Source organism: Leptodactylus fuscus, chromosome 3, assembly GCF_031893055.1.
Source record: "Leptodactylus fuscus isolate aLepFus1 chromosome 3, aLepFus1.hap2, whole genome shotgun sequence".
NCBI classification, from domain to species: domain Eukaryota; kingdom Metazoa; phylum Chordata; class Amphibia; order Anura; family Leptodactylidae; genus Leptodactylus; species Leptodactylus fuscus.
Genome location: NC_134267.1, coordinates 247,748,099 through 247,773,474, shown reverse-complemented (window position 1 = coordinate 247,773,474; position 25,376 = coordinate 247,748,099). Strand labels below are relative to the sequence as shown.

General features: G+C 36.2%; 1 protein-coding gene across 4 annotated transcripts in view; it reads right to left on the bottom strand.

The window, feature by feature from the left end:
• Positions 1 to 638: 638 nt before the first annotated feature.
• LOC142198407 (uncharacterized) overlaps positions 639 to 25,376 on the bottom strand; it is a 42,471-nt gene continuing 17,733 nt past the window's right edge. The window contains exons 2-4 of one of the 4 annotated variants that reach the window (XM_075269439.1): positions 6,582 to 6,676; positions 3,959 to 4,262; positions 639 to 3,313 (exon numbers count right to left, since the gene is read on the bottom strand). In XM_075269439.1, the coding sequence (XP_075125540.1) occupies positions 1,635 to 3,313; positions 3,959 to 4,262; positions 6,582 to 6,676 (2,078 nt within the window). In that variant the 3' untranslated portion in view covers positions 639 to 1,634. Of the gene's footprint in view, positions 3,314 to 3,958; positions 4,263 to 6,581; positions 6,740 to 25,376 lie in introns of those variants that run through there. The other 3 variants (XM_075269438.1, XM_075269440.1, XM_075269441.1) reach the window with 3 other exon arrangements.

Here is a 25,376-nt window from a genome sequence, read left to right as displayed (position 1 = left end):
GGAGAACCACAAATTCGTTCTCAGACCCAGCCTATCGCCAGGAAGAACCACAAGTTCATTCTCAGACCCAGCCTATCGCCAGGGAGAACCACAAATTCGAAATAACAATGATGGTACGGCACCAAATACAATAGTCTAAAAATAATCTAAACAGACGGCTGTTAGCTACCTCCCCTCACACTATAGTCAAACAGGCACAAGCCCAATCTCAATCCACACCTCTATCTGACCGATTGAGCCACACAGGACAGAAATATATCAGTGCTGCGGTTCTAAGCTATCAGAGGAAACTCCAGGCATGTCTGTCCCTTTAAGACCTTGAGCACCCGACCCGGCTCACCACCACACTTACTAAACCGCCACCTCTCGAGATTCACAGGCAAGTGAACACATATAAAATATGAGTAAACTCACCGTGATCGTTTGAGGTTCTGGACACCCTCCTCGGGAAATGGCGGAGTTCGGTGTGGCGGCCTATGCGGGTCAGCGAGCCCCCCCTGGTTTCCTCATGATAGCCCCACGTTGGTCGCCATTTGTCAGGGTCGAATTCGACAGCACGGGTCAATCAGTCAGATCCAAATTAGTATTAGCATGTGTGCACCGCGCTAAGAATGACACAGACACTCAGTTCCGTTTTCAATCCCAGCTCATGCTATATCATCGCCTCCATAGCACTGAACTAACTTTATTTCATGTCACACATAGTTATACAGGAAAGGAAAAGAAAGGGTTAATGCATAATATAACATGAAATTCTTCACATGATTGGCTCTTGATTGTGACGTATAACAGGTTGTAGTCTTGGTTACAATCTAAGGAATTTAGCAAAACATAAGAATCGTCGCCATCTTATAATACATTCTTTATTCCAAAGCTGATAGTCTTTAGTTTTAAAGGAAAATTAGTATTTCAACATAAATCCAGTAGCAATGCATCAGCAATTGTGACTTCAGATCTGACAGTGTTAGTTTTACCAGTCAGTCAGGTCAGTAGTGCTGGACTTGAGCAGACACCGCCTGACAGTATGGAGCACAATTAGCATATTGGGTGTTGAGACGATCAGAAATGATATGACCACTCCTACTGCAGCACTTGGGCCAATTCAGTTTCTTCCTCATCCGACGTCGAGTGGCCTGGTACTCCCACTGCTCATGGCTTCGTATTGTGACATTATCCCAAGGCCCTTCGGGGTTGTATATGAGGACCCAGGCCGAGCCTCTCCTTCAGGGTGGTCTTTTCTTCCTTGATAAAGAGCTGGTGGCTTCTTTCCCGTAGAGTCTGGCTAGTTGTAATAAAGAGCTAGCGGGGGGACTTCCTCCTTGGATGGATGTCTCTCTGTGGTTAGTCAGTTGGGTTGGGTGCAATCACTTGCTTCCACTTCTCTACAACTTAGTGGTTGTTTCACTGGAGGAAGCCATGTAAGTGGGAGTGGAGCATAAACACAGAGAAGTATAATGGAAAGATCTGCGCGGCTTCCAGATTGGCTGCAACGTTTAGGCTACAAATACTAAAAGGAAATGCAAAATACTATGGGAAAAATGCCAGCGTCTTATAAAAACATGAGCTGTGTCACCGAGACCAAGAGGCAGTGTCGGGTATTTTCCACCTACAGAACATCAAAATGGCTATTCCCTTTACTGTATTCCGTCACAGGTAACAAGATTATTCTCCCCTGTGTGACTTCTCTCATGTCTAGTAAGATTGAATTTATCTCTAAAACATTTTCCACATTCCGAACATGAATAAGGCTTCTCTCCTGTGTGACTTCTCTTGTGTTTCATAAGATCCGATTTACATGAAAAGAATTTCCCACATTCTGAACAGGAATATGGCTTCTCCCCTGTGTGACGTCTCTCATGTATAACAAGACTTCCTTTCTGAGTAAAACATCTCCCACATTCTGAACATGAATAAGGCTTCTCTCCTGTGTGACTTCTCTCGTGTTTCATAAGATCCGATTTACATGAAAAGAATTTCCCACATTCTGAACATGAATATGGCTTCTCTCCTGTGTGACGTCTCTCATGTATAACAAGATTTCCTTTCGTAGTAAAACATTTTCCACATTCTGAACATGAATATGGCTTCTCTCCTGTGTGAAGTCTCTCATGTTCAACAAGATTTCCTTTCATAGTAAAACATTTCCCACATTCTGAACATGAATATGGCTTCTCTCCTGTGTGAAGTCTCTCATGTTCAACAAGATTTCCTTTCATAGTAAAACATTTCCCACATTCTGAACATGAATATGGCTTCTCTCCTGTGTGAAGTCTCTCATGTATAACAAGACTTCCTTTCGTAGTAAAACATTTCCCACATTCTGAACATGAATATGGCTTCACTCCTGTGTGACTTCTCTCGTGTTTCATAAGATCCGATTTACATGAAAAGAATTTCCCACATTCTGAACATGAATATGGCTTCTCTCCTGTGTGAAGTTTCTCATGTATAACAAGATTTCTTTTCATAGTAAAACATTTTCCACATTCTGAACATGAATATGGCTTCTCTCCTGTGTGAAGTCTCTTATGTTCAACAAGAGTTCCTTTCGTAGTAAAACATTTCCCACATTCTGAACATGAATATGGCTTCTCTCCTGTGTGAAGTCTCTCATGTATAACAAGACTTCCTTTCGTAGTAAAACATTTCCCACATTCTGAACATGAATATGGGTTCTCTCCGGTGTGAAGTTTCTCATGTATAACAAGATTTCCTTTCGTAGTAAAACATTTCCCACATTCTGAACATGAATATGGCTTCTCTCCTGTGTGAAGTCTCTCATGTATAACAAGACTTCCTTTCGTAGTAAAACATTTCCCACATTCTGAACATGAATACGGCTTCTCTCCTGTGTGACTTCTCTTGTGTTTCATAAGATCCGATTTACATGAAAAGAATTTCCCACATTCTGAACATGAATATGGCTTCTCTCCTGTGTGACGTCTCTCATGTATAACAAGATTTCCTTTCGTAGTAAAACATTTCCCACATTCTGAACATGAATATGGCTTCTCTCCTGTGTGACTTCTTCTGTGTGTTACTAGACTTGCACTATTAATAAATGCTCTTCCACATTCCTCACACTGAAACCTTTTCCCGCCTTTCTTCTCAGTACTTGTGGTCACAATCTGTGGTTGGTCAGAAGGTTCCTCATGATTGGGGGGATTATATGATGGATCTGTACTGTGACGTCCTGGATGTACATGAGGGGTAATGAGGTTTTCTCCTGAGGAGCGCTCCATCATATCTTCATCTTCTCCTTTATCACTTACTGATAACATGACGTTTCCCTCAGAGATCGCACTGGGATTTTCTGTAGGAGTAAAAATAGATTTTATGATTCTTACTGATTTTAGCACAAATTTAATTTGAATTCTATGATTTGCATAGGGTGTGAATCAGGCAATAAGATATCATGTATACATCACTACATCACTGTCACTCGGTAAGGAGACTGTTGTATTGATGCCTGGACGTCCGCTGCCTCCGGGGAGAAACACCAAACAGATTCCAGATAACAGGGTTGTGCATCAATACAAATGGCAATAAGTAAAAGGAAACTAAAGTATTGGTACAAAAAAAAAAAAAAAGTTTCCTTGGCCTCCCCGGCTGCTCAGACGCTGTAGGTCGGTGCAAGTCCTTTCACTCAGTCATGCGGAGTAGAGTACAGTACAGCTTCTGCTGTATCCTCAGTGACAGACGCACAGAGATCATTCCGGCTGGACATAGAATATCCTCTGCTTCTCAGAGAGAAAGTCCAGAATAAGCAGCAGCATTATTACCAGTAACAGGTGGACGCCCTGTAAGACGCCAAACATTAGATGAGCTCCTCACCCCTCGGGACTGCTCCCCTGCTTATCAGGTATGAGGAACGAGGAGAGTTACTGGACTGGAGCTCTAAGGGGGAACCGACCTGAAGAAACCTGGGACTTCTCCTTCTCCATTCATGACTCCGTACCTGTGGTAACACCTACTGGAATCTCCTCCTCCACTTCCCTCTTACACAGGTGATGGCCCCTCATCCTCTCTTCTTCAGCCTCCGCTTTAATATCAGTCACATCTTCTCCCTGATTTCTGGCAATGGCTCCATCTGTAGGAAACACACAGTGATGGGATAGATTGCCATGTGATGAGGAGATGATGGGAGTAGTAGTATCTAGAGGAGAAAGTCTCCGCTCCTTACACTGCTGATCAGTCCAGGAATCCGTCTCCTCTTCTGCTTCTTCTTTAACCTCAGCCTTAATATCCATCAGATCTTCACCCTAAACAGGGAAGAAACAATGTAATATCTTTGGTCCAGTCACTTTATGGTCTGAATATAGCGCCATCTACCTGCTGACTGTCTGGTACATGTATGAGTGCAGGAGCTCCACCCCCTATATAGATGTACCCCAGGACTCAGCAGCGCCATCTACCTGCTGACTGTCTGGTACATGTATGAGTGCAGGAGCTCCACCCCCTATATAGATGTGCCCCAGGACTCAGCAGCGCCATCTACCTGCTGACTGTCTGGTACATGTATGAGTGCAGGAGCGGCGAGCTCCACCCCCTATATAGATGTACTCCAGGACTCAGCAGCGCCATCTACCTGCTGACTGTCTGGTACATGTATGAGTACAGGAGCGGCGAGCTCCACCCCCTATATAGATGTACCCCAGGACTCAGCAGCGCCATCTACCTGCTGACTGTCTGGTACATGTATGAGTGCAGGAGGGGCGAGCTCCACCCCCTATATAGATGTACCCCAGGACTCAGCAGCGCCATCTACCTGCTGACTGTCTGGTACATGTATAAGTGCAGGAGCTCCACCCCCTATATAGATGTACCCCAGGACTCAGCAGCGCCATCTACCTGCTGACTGTCTGGTACATGTATGAGTACAGGAGCGGCGAGCTCCACCCCCTATATAGATGTACCCCAGGACTCAGCAGCGCCATCTACCTGCTGACTGTCTGGTACATGTATGAGTGCAGGAGCGGCGAGCTCCACCCCCTATATAGATGTACCCCAGGACTCAGCAGCGCCATCTACCTGCTGACTGTCTGGTACATGTATGAGTGCAGGAGCGGCGAGCTCCACCCCCTATATAGATGTACCCCAGGACTCAGCAGCGCCATCTACCTGCTGACTGTCTGGTACATGTATGAGTGCAGGAGCTCCACCCCCTATATAGATGTATCCCAGGACTCAGCAGCGCCCCCTACCTGCTGACTGTCTGGTACATGTATGAGTGCAGGAGCGGCGAGCTCCACCCCCTATATAGATGTGCCCCAGGACTCAGCAGCGCCATCTACCTGCTGACTGTCTGGTACATGTATGAGTGCAGGAGCGGTGAGCTCCACCCCCTATATAGATGTACCCCAGGACTCAGCAGCGCCATCTACCTGCTGACTGTCTGGTACATGTATGAGTACAGGAGCTCCACCCCCTATATAGATGTACCCCAGGACTCAGCAGCGCCATCTACCTGCTGACTGTCTGGTACATGTATGAGTACAGGAGCTCCACCCCTTATATAGATGTGCCCCAGGACTCAGCAGCGCCATCTACCTGCTGACTGTCTGGTACATGTATGAGTGCAGGAACGGCGAGCTCCACCCCCTATATAGATGTACCCCAGGACTCAGCAGCGCCATCTACCTGCTGACTGTCTGGTACATGTATGAGTACAGGAGCGGCGAGCTCCACCCCCTATATAGATGTACCCCAGGACTCAGCAGCGCCATCTACCTGCTGACTGTCTGGTACATGTATGAGTGCAGGAGCGGCGAGCTCCACCCCCTATATAGATGTACCCCAGGACTCAGCAGCGCCATCTACCTGCTGACTGTCTGGTACATGTATGAGTGCAGGAGCTCCACCCCCTATATAGATGTACCCCAGGACTCAGCAGCGCCATCTACCTGCTGACTGTCTGGTACATGTATGAGTGCAGGAGCTCCACCCCCTATATAGATGTACCCCAGGACTCAGCAGCGCCATCTACCTGCTGACTGTTTGGTACATGTATGAGTGCAGGAGCTCCACCCCCTATATAGATGTACCCCAGGACTCAGCAGCGCCATCTACCTGCTGACTGTCTGGTACATGTATGAGTGCAGGAGCGGCGAGCTCCACCCCCTATATAGATGTGCCCCAGGACTCAGCAGCGCCATCTACCTGCTGACTGTCTGGTACATGTATGAGTACAGGAGCTCCACCCCCTATATAGATGTACCCCAGGACTCAGCAGCGCCATCTACCTGCTGACTGTCTGGTACATGTATGAGTACAGGAGCTCCACCCCCTATATAGATATGCCCCAGGACTCAGCAGCGCCATCTACCTGCTGACTGTCTGGTACATGTATGAGTACAGGAGCGGCGAGCTCCACCCCCTATATAGATGTGCCCCAGGACTCAGCAGCGCCATCTACCTGCTGACTGTCTGGTACATGTATGAGTGCAGGAGCTCCACCCCCTATATAGATGTACCCCAGGACTCAGCAGCGCCATCTACCTGCTGACTGTCTGGTACATGTATGAGTGCAGGAGCTCCACCCCCTATATAGATGTGCCCCAGGACTCAGCAGCGCCCCCTACCTGCTGACTGTCTGGGACATTCTCCTCCGGGCAGTCCTGGGAATACAGAGGACTCAGGGGACATCTCTCGGGGGGATTTCTCCTACTGGATCCATCTGTGGAGACACAAACACACAGTGACGGAATACATGAGCTGCTGGAGATCTGTCTATACATCAGACACTTCTGGGGTTACTTATGGGGTGACCCTAATAACTTTCTGCTACACCCCAAGGTAATCCAATCCACCCCACATTGACCCCACCCCCAGGCCTGGAGCTGATGGTCACCAATAGACTCGGCTTTCGCTCCGTCCTCGGGAGAATCCATTCTCAGCAGGGGAAGACACTCTGACATAAGATGAAGATCTCATCAATCATCAGGGGCAGCAATAAGGGGGATCCCCGACCTCCCTGTTAGCCGCTACAAGAGACTTACCCCAAGACCCTGAAATATAAAGATAGAGGGTATAAAGGCCCTGCAGCCCCAGGATGGAGGGATCTGGCCCTATCAGTATATACTTTATATATCTGTGCACGACACGTGTGTTGGGATCCTCAGTATGTTTCTTCTCACTAATGGCACTATAAGATTTCCATACAGACACGTGCAGCCTTCAGTGACTCTGCAGCTAGTCAGGGCTCGGAGATGCTGAACCTACCAGCAGCGGAGGAGGGAGATGTAAAGTCTGTTTCCTGCCCCCCATGTGCCTGCTATTAATTACTGCTTACCCATTAGCTTCCTGAGCTCTGTATATGGCTTCGCTTGCTGTATACTTGAGTACTGACTTTGGCTCATGTACTGGATATTCGCTTCCTTCCCGATCTGACTGACCTCTCGGACTGACCCCGGCGTATATATTATATATACTGGTCACTATTATACACCCCCTTATATATTATATATACTGGTCACTATTATACACCCCCCTTATATATTATATATACTGGTCACTATTATACACCCCCTTATATATTATATATACTGGTCACTATTATACACCCCCCTTATATATTATATATACTGGTCACTATTATACACCCCCTTATATATTATATATACTGGTCACTATTATACACCCCCCTTATATATTATATATACTGGTCACTATTACACACCCCCCTTATATATTATATATACTGGTCACTATTATACACCCCCTTATATATTATATATACTGGTCACTATTATACACCCCCCCCCTTATATATTATATATACTGGTCACTATTATACACCCCCCCCCCTTATATATTATATATACTGGTCACTATTATACACCCCCTTATATATTATATATACTGGTCACTATTATACACCCCCCTTATATATTATATATACTGGTCACTATTATACACCCCCCCCTTATATATTATATATACTGGTCACTATTACACACCCCCCTTATATATTATATATACTGGTCACTATTATACACCCCCTTATATATTATATATACTGGTCACTATTATACACCCCCCCCTTATATATTATATATACTGGTCACTATTATACACCCCCCCCTTATATATTATATATACTGGTCACTATTATACACCCCCCTTATATATTATATATACTGGTCACTATTATACATCCCCCCTTATATATTATATATACTGGTCACTATTATACACCCCCCCTTATATATTATATATACTGGTCACTATTATACACCCCCCTTATACATTATATATACTGGTCACTATTATACACCCCCTTATATATTATATATACACCGGTCACTATTATACACCCCCCTTATATATTATATATACTGGTCACTATTATACCCCTCCCTTATATATTATATATACTGGTCACTATTATACACCCCCCCCCTTATATATTATATATACTGGTCACTATTATACACCCCCCCTTATATATTATATATACTGGTCACTATTATACACCCCCCTTATATATTATATATACTGGTCACTATTATACCCCCCCCCCTTATATATTATATATACTGGTCACTATTATACCCCCCCCCTTATATATTATATATACTGGTCACTATTATACACCCCCCCCTTATATATTATATATACTGGTCACTATTATACACCTCCCCTTATATATTATATATAGTAGTCGCTATTATACCCCCCCTATATATTATATATACTGGTCACTATTATACACCCCCCTTATATATTATATATACTGGTCACTATTATACACCCCCTTATATATTATATATACTGGTCACTATTATACACCCCCCTTATATAATATATATACTGGTCACTATTATACACCCCCCTTATATATTATATATACTGGTCACTATTATGCACCCCCCTTATATATACTGGTCACTATTATGCACCCCCCCCTTATATATTATATATACTGGTCACTATTATACACCCCCCCCTTATATATTATATATACTGGTCACTATTATACACCCCCCTTATAAATTATATATACTGGTCACTATTATACACCCCTCCCTTATATATTATATATACTGGTCACTATTGTACACCCCCTTATATATTATATATACTGGTCACTATTATACACCCCCCCTTATATATTATATATACTGGTCACTATTATACACCCCCCCTTATATATTATATATACTGGTCACTATTACACACCCCTCCCTTATATATTATATATACTGGTCAGAATTATACACCCCCCTTATATATTATATATACTGGTCACTATAAAACAACCCCCTTATATATTATATATACTGGTCACTATTATACACCCCCTTATATATTATATATACTGGTCACTATTATACACTCCTCTTATATATACTGGTCACTATTATACACCCCCTTATATATTATATATACCGGTCACTATTATACACCCCCTTATATATTATATATACACCGGTCACTATTATACACCCCCCTTATATATTATATATACCGGTCACTATTATACACCCCCCCTTATATATTATATATACCGGTCACTATTATACACCCCCTTATATATTATATATACTGGTCACTATTATACACCCCCTTATATATTATATATACTGGTCACTATTATACACCCCCTTATATATTATATATACTGGTCACTATTATACACCCCCTTATATATTATATATACTGGTCACTATTATACACCCCCTTATATATTATATATACTGGTCACTATTATACACCCCCCTTATATATTATATATACTGGTCACTAATATACACCCCCCTTATATATTATATATACACTAGTCACTATTATACACCCCCTTATATATTATATATACTGGTCACTATTATACACCCCCTTATATATTATATATACTGGTCACTATTATACCCCCCCCCCCATTATATATTATATATACTGGTCACTATTATACACCTCCCCTTATATATTATATATACTTGTCACTATTATACCCCCCCTATATATTATATATACTGGTCACTATTATACACCCCCCTTATATATTATATATAATGGTCACTATTATACACCCCCTTATATATTATATATACTGGTCACTATTATACACCCCCCTTATATATTATATATACTGGTCACTATTATACACCCCCCTTATATATTATATATACTGGTCACTATTATACACCCCCCTTATATATTATATATACTGGTCACTATTATACACCCCCTTATATATTATATATAGTGGTCACTATTATACACCCCTCCCTTATATATTATATATACTGGTCACTATTATACACCCCCCTTATATATTATATATACTGGTCACTATTATACCCCCCCTTATATATTATATATACTGGTCACTATTATACACCCCCCCTTATATATTATATATACTGGTCACTATTACACACCCCTCCCTTATATATTATATATACTGGTCAGAATTATACACCCCCCTTATATATTATATATACTGGTCACTATAAAACAACCCCCTTATATATTATATATACTGGTCACTATTATACACCCCCTTATATATTATATATACTGGTCACTATTATACACCCCCCTTATATATTATATATACTGGTCACTATTATACACCCCTCTTATATATACTGGTCACTATTATACACCCCCTTATATATTATATATACCGGTCACTATTATACACCCCCTTATATATTATATATACCGGTCACTATTATACACCCCCCTTATATATTATATATACCGGTCACTATTATACACCCCCCCTTATATATTATATATACCGGTCACTATTATACACCCCCTTATATATTATATATACTGGTCACTATTATACACCCCCTTATATATTATATATACTGGTCACTATTATACACCCCCTTATAAATTATATATACTGGTCACTATTATACACCTCCTTATATATTATATATACTGGTCACTATTATACACCCCCTTATATATTATATATACTGGTCACTATTATACACCCCCCCTTATATATTACATATACTGGTCACTATTATACCCCCCCCCTTATATATTATATATACTGGTCACTATTATACACCTCCCCTTATATATTATATATACTGGTCACTATTATACCCCCCCCCCCCCTATATATTATATATACTGGTCACTATTATACCCCCCCTATATATTATATATACTGGTCACTATTATACACCCCCCTTATATATTATATATACTGGTCACTATTATACACCCCTTATATATTATATATACTGGTCACTATTATACACCCCCTTATATATTATATATACTGGTCACTATTATACACCCCCTTATATATTATATATACTGGTCACTATTATACACCCCCCCTTATATATTACATATACTGGTCACTATTATACCCCCCCCTTATATATTATATATACTGGTCACTATTATACACCTCCCCTATATATTATATATACTGGTCACTATTATACCCCCCCTATATATTATATATACTGATCACTATTATACACCCCCCTATATATTATATATACCGGTCACTATTATACACCCCCCTATATATTATATATACCGGTCACTATTATACACCCCCCTTATATATTATATATACCGGTCACTATTATACACCCCCCTTATATATTATATATATCGGTCACTATTATACACCCCCCTTATATATTATATATACCGGTCACTATTATACACCCCCCTTATATATTATATATACCGGTCACTATTATACACCCCCCTTATATATTATATATACCGGTCACTATTATACACCCCCTTATATATTATATATACTGGTCACTATTATACACCCCCTTATAAATTATATATACTGGTCACTATTATACACCCCCTTATATATTATATATACTGGTCACTATTATACACCCCCTTATATATTATATATACTGGTCACTATTATACACCCCCCTTATATATTATATATACTGGTCACTATTATACACCCCCTTATATATTATATATACTGGTCACTATTATACACCCCCTTATATATTATATATACTGGTCACTATTATACACCCCCTTATATATTATATATACTGGTCACTATTATACACCCCCTTATATATTATATATACTGGTCACTATTATACACCCCCCTTATATATTATATATACTGGTCACTATTATACACCCCTCCCTTATATATTATATATACTGGTCACTATTATACACCCCCCTTATATATTATATATACTGGTCACTATTATACACCCCCCTTATATATTATATATACTGGTCACTATTATACACCCCCCTTATATATTATATATACTGGTCACTATTGTACACCCCCCTTATATATTATATATACTGGTCACTATTATACACCCCCTCATATATTATATATACTGGTCACTATTATACACACACCCCCATTATATATTATATATACTGGTCACTATTATACACCACCCCTTATATATTATATATACTGGTCACTATTATACACCCCTCCCTTATATATTATATATACTGGTCACTATTATACACCCCCTTATATATTATATATACTGGTCACTATTATACACCCCCCCTTATATATTACATATACTGGTCACTATTATACACCCCCTTATAAATTATATATACTGGTCACTATTATACACCCCCTTATATATTATATATACTGGTCACTATTATACACCCCCTTATATATTATATATACTGGTCACTATTATACACCCCCCCTTATATATTATATATACTGGTCACTATTATACACCCCCCTTATATATTATATATACTGGTCACTATTATACACCCCCCTTATATATTATATATACTGGTCACTATTATATACCCCCCTTATATATTATATATACTGGTCACTATTATACACCCCCCTTATATATTATATATACTGGTCACTATTATACACCCCCCTTATATATTATATATACTGGTCACTATTATACACCCCCCCTTATATATTATATATGCTGGTCACTATTGTACACCCCCTTATATATTATATATACTGGTCACTATTATACACCCCCTCATATATTATATATACTGGTCACTATTATACACCCCCCCATTATATATTATATATACTGGTCACTATTATACACCCCCCCTTATATATTATATATACTGGTTACTATTATACACCTCCCCTTATATATTATATATACTAGTCACTATTATACCCCCCTATATATTATATATACTGGTCACTATTATACACCCCCCTTATATATTATATATACTGGTCACTATTATACACCCCCTTATATATTATATATACTGGTCACTATTATACACCCCCCTTATATATTATATATACTGGTCACTATTATACACCCCCCTTATATATTATATATACTGGTCACTATTATACACCCCCCTTATATATACTGGTCACTATTATACACCCCCCCCTTATATATTATATATACTGGTCACTATTATACACCCCCACCCCTTATATATTATATATACTGGTCACTATTATTCACCCCCCCCCCCTTATATATTATATATACTGGTCACTATTATACACCCCCCCCTTATATATTATATATACTGGTCACTATTATACACCCCTCCCTTATATATTATATATACTGGTCACTATTGTACACCCACTTATATATAATATATACTGGACACTATTATACACCCCCCCTTATATATTATATATACTGGTCACTATTATACACCCCGCCCTTATATATTATATATACTGGTCACTATTATACACCCCCCTTATATATTATATATACTGGTCACTATTATACACCCCCCTTATATATTATATATACCGGTCACAATTATACACCCCCCCTTATATATTATATATACTGGTCACTATTATACACCCCCCTTATATATTATATATACCGGTCACAATTATACACCCCCCTTATATATTATATATACTGGTCACTATTATACACCCCCCTTATATATTATATATACTGGTCACTATTATACACCACCCCCCCCCCCCTTATACATACTGGACACTATTATACACCCCCTTATATATTATATATACTGGTCACTATTATACACCCCCCCTTATATATTATATATACTGGTCACTATCATACACCCCCCACTTATATATTATATATACTGGTCACTATTATACACCCCCTTATATATTATATATACTGGTCACTATTATACACCCCCTTATATATTATATATACTGGTCACTATTATACACCCCCCTTATATATTATATATACTGGTCACTATTATACACCCCCCACTTATATATTATATATACTGGTCACTATCATACACCCCCCTTATATATTATATATACTGGTCACTATTATACACCCCCCCTTATATATTATATATACTGGTCACTATTATTCACCCCCCCTTATATATTATATATACTGGTCACTATTATACACCCCCCCCTTATATATTATATATACTGTTCACTATTATACACCCCCCTTATATATTATATATACTGGTCACTATTATACACCCCCCCTTATATATTATATATACTGGTCACTATTATACACCCCCCTTATATATTATATATACTGGTCACTATTATACACCCCCCTTATATATTATATATACCGGTCACAATTATACACCCCCCTTATATATTATATATACTGGTCACTATTATACACCCCCCTTATATATTATATATACTGGTCACTATTATACACCACCACCCCCCCCTTATACATACTGGACACTATTATACACCCCCTTATATATTATATATACTGGTCACTATTATACACCCCCCCTTATATATTATATATACTGGTCACTATCATACACCCCCCACTTATATATTATATATACTGGTCACTATTATACACCCCCTTATATATTATATATACTGGTCACTATTATACACCCCCTTATATATTATATATACTGGTCACTATTATACACCCCCTTATATATTATATATACTGGTCACTATTATACACCCCCCTTATATATTATATATACTGGTCACTATTATACACCCCCCACTTATATATTATATATACTGGTCACTATCATACACCCCCCTTATATATTATATATACTGGTCACTATTATACACCCCCCTTATATATTATATATACTGGTCACTATTATTCACCCCCCCTTATATATTATATATACTGGTCACTATTATACACCCCCCCTTATATATTATATATACTGTTCACTATTATACACCCCCCTTATATATTATATATACTGGTCACTATTATACACCCCCCCTTATATATTATATATACTGGTCACTATTATACACCCCCCTTATATATTATATATACTGGTCACTATTATACACCCCCTTATATATTATATATACTGGTCAGTATATATATATATATATATATATATATATATATATATATATATATATATTATATATACTGGTTACTATTATACACCCCTCCCTTATATATTATATATACTGGTCACTATTATACACCCCCCTTATATATTATATATACTGGTCACTATTATACACCCCCCTTATATATTATATATACTGGTCACTATTATACACCCCCTTATATATTATATATACTGGTCACTATTATACACCCCCCTTATATATTATATATACTAGTCACTATTATACACCCCCTTATATATTATGTATACTGGTCACTATTATACACCCCCCCTATTATATATTATATATACTGGTCAATATTATACACCCCCCTTATATATTATATATACTGGTCACTATTATACACCCCCCCTTATATAAGATAAGATAAGATAAGATAATCCTTTAATAGTCCCACCTTGGGGAAATTTCACTATTCACTATTACACACCCCTCCCTTATATATTATATATACTGGTCAGAATTATACACCCCCCTTATATATTATATATACTGGTCACTATAAAACAACCCCCTTATATATTATATATATTGGTCACTATTATACACCCCCCTTATATATTATATATACTGGTCACTAGTATACACCCCCTTATATATTATATATACTGGTCACTATTATACACCCCCTTATATATTATATATACCGGTCACTATTATACACCCCCCTTATATATTATATATACTGGTCACTATTATACACCCCCCCTTATATATTATATATACTGGTCACTATTATACACCCCCCCACTTATATATTATATATACTGGTCACTATCATACACCCCCTTATATATTATATATACTGGTCACTATTATACACCCCCCTTATATATTATATATACTGGTCACTATTATACACCCCCCTTATATATACTGGTCACTATTATACACCCCCCCCTTATATATTATATATACTGGTCACTATTATACACCCCCCTTATATATTATATATACTGGTCACTATTATACACCCCCCTTATATATTATATATACTGGTCACTATTATACACCCCCCTTATATATTATATATACTGGTCACTATTATTCACCCTTCTTATATATTATATATACTGGTCACTATTATACACCCCTCCCTTATATAGTATATATACTGGTCACTATTATACACCCCCCTTATATATTATATATACTGGTCACTATTATACACCCCCCTTATATATTATATATACTGGTCACTATTATACACCCCCCCTTATATATTATATATACTGGTCACTATTATACACCCCCTTATATATTATATATACTGGTCACTATTATACACCCCCCTTATATATTATATATACTAGTCACTATTATACACCCCCTTAAATATTATATATACTGGTCACTATTATACACCCCCCACCCATTATATATTATATATACTGGTCACTATTGTACATCCCCCTTATATATTATATATACTGGTCACTATTATACACCCCCTTATATATTATATATACTGGTCACTATTATACACCCCCCCCATTATATATTATATATACTGGTCACTATTATACACCCCCCCTTATATATTATATATACTGGTCACTATTATACACCTCCCCTTATATATTATATATAGTAGTCACTATTATACCCCCCCTATATATTATATATACTGGTCACTATTATACACCCCCCTTATATATTATATATACTGGTCACTATTATACACCCCCTTATATATTATATATACTGGTCACTATTATACACCCCCCTTATATAATATATATACTGGTCACTATTATACACCCCCTTATATATTATATATACTGGTCACTATTATGCACCCCCCTTATATATACTGGTCACTATTATACACCCCCCTTATATATTATATATACTAGTCACTATTATACACCCCCTTATATATTATGTATACTGGTCACTATTATACACCCCCCCTATTATATATTATATATACTGGTCAATATTATACACCCCCCTTATATATTATATATACTGGTCACTATTATACACCCCCCCTTATATAAGATAAGATAAGATAAGATAATCCTTTAATAGTCCCACCTTGGGGAAATTTCACTATTCACTATTACACACCCCTCCCTTATATATTATATATACTGGTCAGAATTATACACCCCCCCTTATATATTATATATACTGGTCACTATAAAACAACCCCCTTATATATTATATATATTGGTCACTATTATACACCCCCCTTATATATTATATATACTGGTCACTAGTATACACCCCCTTATATATTATATATACTGGTCACTATTATACACCCCCTTATATATTATATATACCGGTCACTATTATACACCCCCCTTATATATTATATATACTGGTCACTATTATACACCCCCCCTTATATATTATATATACTGGTCACTATTATACACCCCCCCACTTATATATTATATATACTGGTCACTATCATACACCCCCTTATATATTATATATACTGGTCACTATTATACACCCCCTTATATATTATATATACTGGTCACTATTATACACCCCCCCCCTTATATATTATATATACTGGTCACTATTATACACCCCCCTTATATATTATATATACTGGTCACTATTATACACCCCCCTTATATATTATATATACTGGTCACTATTATACACCCCCCTTATATATTATATATACTGGTCACTATTATTCACCCTTCTTATATATTATATATACTGGTCACTATTATACACCCCTCCCTTATATAGTATATATACTGGTCACTATTATACACCCCCCTTATATATTATATATACTGGTCACTATTATACACCCCCCTTATATATTATATATACTGGTCACTATTATACACCCCCCCTTATATATTATATATACTGGTCACTATTATACACCCCCTTATATATTATATATACTGGTCACTATTATACACCCCCCTTATATATTATATATACTAGTCACTATTATACACCCCCTTAAATATTATATATACTGGTCACTATTATACACCCCCCACCCATTATATATTATATATACTGGTCACTATTGTACATCCCCCTTATATATTATATATACTGGTCACTATTATACACCCCCTTATATATTATATATACTGGTCACTATTATACACCCCCCCCCATTATATATTATATATACTGGTCACTATTATACACCCCCCCCTTATATATTATATATACTGGTCACTATTATACACCTCCCCTTATATATTATATATAGTAGTCACTATTATACCCCCCCTATATATTATATATACTGGTCACTATTATACACCCCCCTTATATATTATATATACTGGTCACTATTATACACCCCCTTATATATTATATATACTGGTCACTATTATACACCCCCCTTATATAATATATATACTGGTCACTATTATACACCCCCCTTATATATTATATATACTGGTCACTATTATGCACCCCCCTTATATATACTGGTCACTATTATACACCCCCCCTTATATATTATATATACTGGTCACTATTATACACCCCCCCCCCTTATATATTATATATACTGGTCACTATTATACACCCCCCTTATAAATTATATATACTGGTCACTATTATACACCCCTCCCTTATATATTATATATACTGGTCACTATTGTACACCCCCTTATATATTATATATACTGGTCACGATTATACACCCCCCCTTATATATTATATATACTGGTCACTATTATACACCCCCTTATATATTATATATACTGGTCACTATTATACACCCCCCTTATATAATATATATACTGGTCACTATTATACACCCCCCTTATATATTATATATACTGGTCACTATTATACACCCCTCTTATATATACTGGTCACTATTATACACCCCCTTATATATTATATATACCGGTCACTATTATACACCCCCTTATATATTATATATACACCGGTCACTATTATACACCCCCCTTATATATTATATATACCGGTCACTATTATACACCCCCCCTTATATATTATATATACCGGTCACTATTATACACCCCCTTATATATTATATATACCGGTCACTATTATACACCCCCTTATATATTATATATACTGGTCACTATTATACACCCCCTTATATATTATATATACTGGTCACTATTATACACCCCCTTATATATTATATATACTGGTCACTATTATACACCCCCTTATATATTATATATACTGGTCACTATTATATACCCCCCTTATATATTATATATACTGGTCACTATTATACCCCCCCTATATATTATATATACTGGTCACTATTATACACCCCCCTTATATATTATATATACTGGTCACTATTATACATCCCCGTATATATATTATATATACCGGTCACTATTATACACCCCTCCCTTATATATTATATATACTGGTCACTATTGTACACCCCCTTATATATAATATATACTGGACACTATTATACACCCCCCCTCATATATTATATATACTGGTCACTATTATACACACCCCCCCTTATATATTATATATACTGGTCACTATTATACACCCCCCCTTATATATTATATATACTGGTCACTATTATACACCCCCCCCCTTATATATTATATATACTGGTCACTATTATACACCCCCCTTATATATTATATATACTGGTCACTATTATACACCCCCCCTTATATATTATATATACTGGTCACTATTACACACCCCTCCCTTATATATTATATATACTGGTCAGAATTATACACCCCCCTTATATATTATATATACTGGTCACTATAAAACAACCCCCTTATATATTATATATACTGGTCACTATTATACACCCCCTTATATATTATATATACTGGTCACTATTATACACCCCCCTTATATATTATATATACTGGTCACTATTATACACCCCTCTTATATATACTGGTCACTATTATACACCCCCTTATATATTATATATACCGGTCACTATTATACACCCCCTTATATATTATATATACACCGGTCACTATTATACACCCCCCTTATATATTATATATACCGGTCACTATTATACACCCCCCCTTATATATTATATATACCGGTCACTATTATACACCCCCTTATATATTATATATACTGGTCACTATTATACACCCCCTTATATATTATATATACTGGTCACTATTATACACCCCCTTATATATTATATATACTGGTCACTATTATACACCCCCTTATATATTATATATACTGGTCACTATTATACACCCCCATATATATTATATATACTGGTCACTATTATACACCCCCTTATATATTATATATACTGGTCACTATTATACACCCCCCTTATATATTACATATACTGGTCACTATTATACAACCCCTTATAAATTATATATACTGGTCACTATTATACACCCCCTTATATATACTGGTCACTATTATACACCCCCTTATATATTATATATACTGGTCACTATTATACACCCCCCCTTATATATTATATATACTGGTCACTATTATACACCCCTCCCTTATATATTATATATACTGGTCACTATTATACACCCCCCTTATATATTATATATACTGGTCACTATTATACACCCCCCTTATATATTATATATACTGGTCACTATTATATACCCCCCTTATATATTATATATACTGGTCACTATTATACACCCCCCTTATATATTATATATACTGGTCACTATTATACACCCCCCTTATATATTATATATACTGGTCACTATTATACACCCCCCCTTATATATTATATATACTGGTCACTATTATACACCTCCCCTTATATATTATATATACTAGTCACTATTATACCCCCCCTATATATTATATATACTGGTCACTATTATACACCCCCCTTATATATTATATATACTGGTCACTATTATACACCCCCTTATATATTATATATACTGGTCACTATTATACACCCCCCTTATATATTATATATACTGGTCACTATTATACACCCCCCTTATATATTATATATACTGGTCACTATTATACACCCCCCTTATATATACTGGTCACTATTATACACCCCCCCCCTTATATATTATATATACTGGTCACTATTATACACCCCCACCCCTTATATATTATATATACTGGTCACTATTATTCACCCCCCCCCTTATATATTATATATACTGGTCACTATTATACACCCCCCCTTATATATTATATATACTGGTCACTATTATACACCCCTCCCTTATATATTATATATACTGGTCACTATTGTACACCCACTTATATATAATATATACTGGACACTATTATACACCCCCCCCTTATATATTATATATACTGGTCACTATTATACACCCCGCCCTTATATATTATATATACTGGTCCCTATTATACACCCCCCTTATATATTATATATACTGGTCACTATTATACACCCCCCTTATATATTATATATACCGGTCACAATTATACACCCCCCCTTATATATTATATATACTGGTCACTATTATACACCCCCCTTATATATTATATATACCGGTCACAATTATACACCCCCCTTATATATTATATAAACTGGTCACTATTATACACCCCCCTTATATATTATATATACTGGTCACTATTATACACCACCACCCCCTTATACATACTGGACACTATTATACACCCCCTTATATATTATATATACTGGTCACTATTATACACCCCCCCTTATATATTACATATACTGGTCACTATTATACCCCCCCCCCCTTATATATTATATATACTGGTCACTATTATACACCCCCCCTTATATATTATATATACTGGTCACTATCATACACCCCCCACTTATATATTATATATACTGGTCACTATTATACACCCCCTTATATATTATATATACTGGTCACTATTATACTCCCCCTTATATATTATATATACTGGTCACTATTATACACCCCCCTTATATATTATATATACTGGTCGCTATTATACACCCCCCCACTTATATATTATATATACTGGTCACTATCATACACCCCCCTTATATATTATATATACTGGTCACTATTATACACCCCCCCTTATATATTATATATACTGGTCACTATTATTCACCCCCCCTTATATATTATATATACTGGTCACTATTATACACCCCCCCTTATATATTATATATACTGGTCACTATTATACACCCCCCTTATATATTATATATACTGGTCACTATTATACACCCCCCTTATATATTATATATACTGGTCACTATTATACACCCCCCTTATATATTATATATACTGGTCACTATTATACACCCCCTTATATATTATATATACTGGTCAGTATATATATATATTATATATACTGGTTACTATTATACACCCCTCCCTTATATATTATATATACTGGTCACTATTATACACCCCCCTTATATATTATATATACTGGTCACTATTATACACCCCCCTTATATATTATATATACTGGTCACTATTATACACCCCCTTATATATTATATATACTGGTCACTATTATACACCCCCCTTATATATTATATATACTAGTCACTATTATACACCCCCTTATATATTATGTATACTGGTCACTATTATACACCCCCCCTATTATATATTATATATACTGGTCAATATTATACACCCCCCTTATATATTATATATACTGGTCACTATTATACACCCCCCCTTATATAAGATAAGATAAGATAAGATAAGATAATCCTTTAATAGTCCCACCTTGGGGAAATTTCACTATTCACTATTACACACCCCTCCCTTATATATTATATATACTGGTCAGAATTATACACCCCCCTTATATATTATATATACTAGTCACTATAAAACAACCCCCTTATATATTATATATATTGGTCACTATTATACACCCCCCTTATATATTATATATACTGGTCACTAGTATACACCCCCTTATATATTATATATACTGGTCACTATTATACACCCCCTTATATATTATATATACCGGTCACTATTATACACCCCCCTTATATATTATATATACTGGTCACTATTATACACCCCCCCTTATATATTATATATACTGGTCACTATTATACACCCCCCCACTTATATATTATATATACTGGTCACTATCATACACCCCCCTTATATATTATATATACTGGTCACTATTATACACCCCCTTATATATTATATATACTGGTCACTATTATACACCCCCCTTATATATACTGGTCACTATTATACACCCCCCCCCTTATATATTATATATACTGGTCACTATTATACACCCCCCCTTATATATTATATATACTGGTCACTATTATTCACCCCCCCTTATATATTATATATACTGGTCACTATTATACACCCCCCCTTATATATTATATATACTGGTCACTATTATACACCCCCCTTATATATTATATATACTGGTCACTATTATACACCCCCCTTATATATTATATATACTGGTCACTATTATTCACCCCCCTTATATATTATATATACTGGTCACTATTATACACCCCTCCCTTATATATTATATATACTGGTCACTATTATACACCCCCCTTATATATTATATATACTGGTCACTATTATACACCCCCTTATATATTATATATACTGGTCACTATTATACACCCCCCCTTATATATTATATATACTGGTCACTATTATACACCCCCTTATATATTATATATACTGGTCACTATTATACACCCCCCTTATATATTATATATACTAGTCACTATTATACACCCCCTTAAATATTATATATACTGGTCACTATTATACACCCCCCACCCATTATATATTATATATACTGGTCACTATTGTACATCCCCCTTATATATTATATATACTGGTCACTATTATACACCCCCTTATATATTATATATACTGGTCACTATTATACACCCCCCCCCCCATTATATATACTGGTCACTATTATACACCCCCCCTTATATATTATATATACTGGTCACTATTATACACCTCCCCTTATATATTATATATAGTAGTCACTATTATACCCCCCCTATATATTATATATACTGGTCACTATTATACACCCCCCTTATATATTATATATACTGGTCACTATTATACACCCCCTTATATATTATATATACTGGTCACTATTATACACCCCCCTTATATAATATATATACTGGTCACTATTATACACCCCCCCTTATATATTATATATACTAGTCACTATTATGCACCCCCCTTATATATACTGGTCACTATTATACACCCCCCCCCTTATATATTATATATACTGGTCACTATTATACACCCCCCCCCCTTATATATTATATATACTGGTCACTATTATACACCCCCCTTATAAATTATATATACTGGTCACTATTATACACCCCTCCCTTATATATTATATATACTGGTCACTATTGTACACCCCCTTATATATTATATATACTGGTCACTATTATACACCCCCCCTTATATATTATATATACTGGTCACTATTATACCCCCCCTTATATATTATATATACTGGTCACTATTATACACCCCCCCTTATATATTATATATACTGGTCACTATTACACACCCCTCCCTTATATATTATATATACTGGTCAGAATTATACACCCCCCTTATATATTATATATACTGGTCACTATAAAACAACCCCCTTATATATTATATATACTGGTCACTATTATACACCCCCTTATATATTATATATACTGGTCACTATTATACACCCCCCTTATATATTATATATACTGGTCACTATTATACACCCCTCTTATATATACTGGTCACTATTATACACCCCCTTATATATTATATATACCGGTCACTATTATACACCCCCTTATATATTATATATACACCGGTCACTATTATACACCCCCCTTATATATTATATATACCGGTCACTATTATACACCCCCCCTTATATATTATATATACCGGTCACTATTATACACCCCCTTATATATTATATATACCGGTCACTATTATACACCCCCTTATATATTATATATACTGGTCACTATTATACACCCCCTTATATATTATATATACTGGTCACTATTATACACCCCCTTATATATTATATATACTGGTCACTATTATAC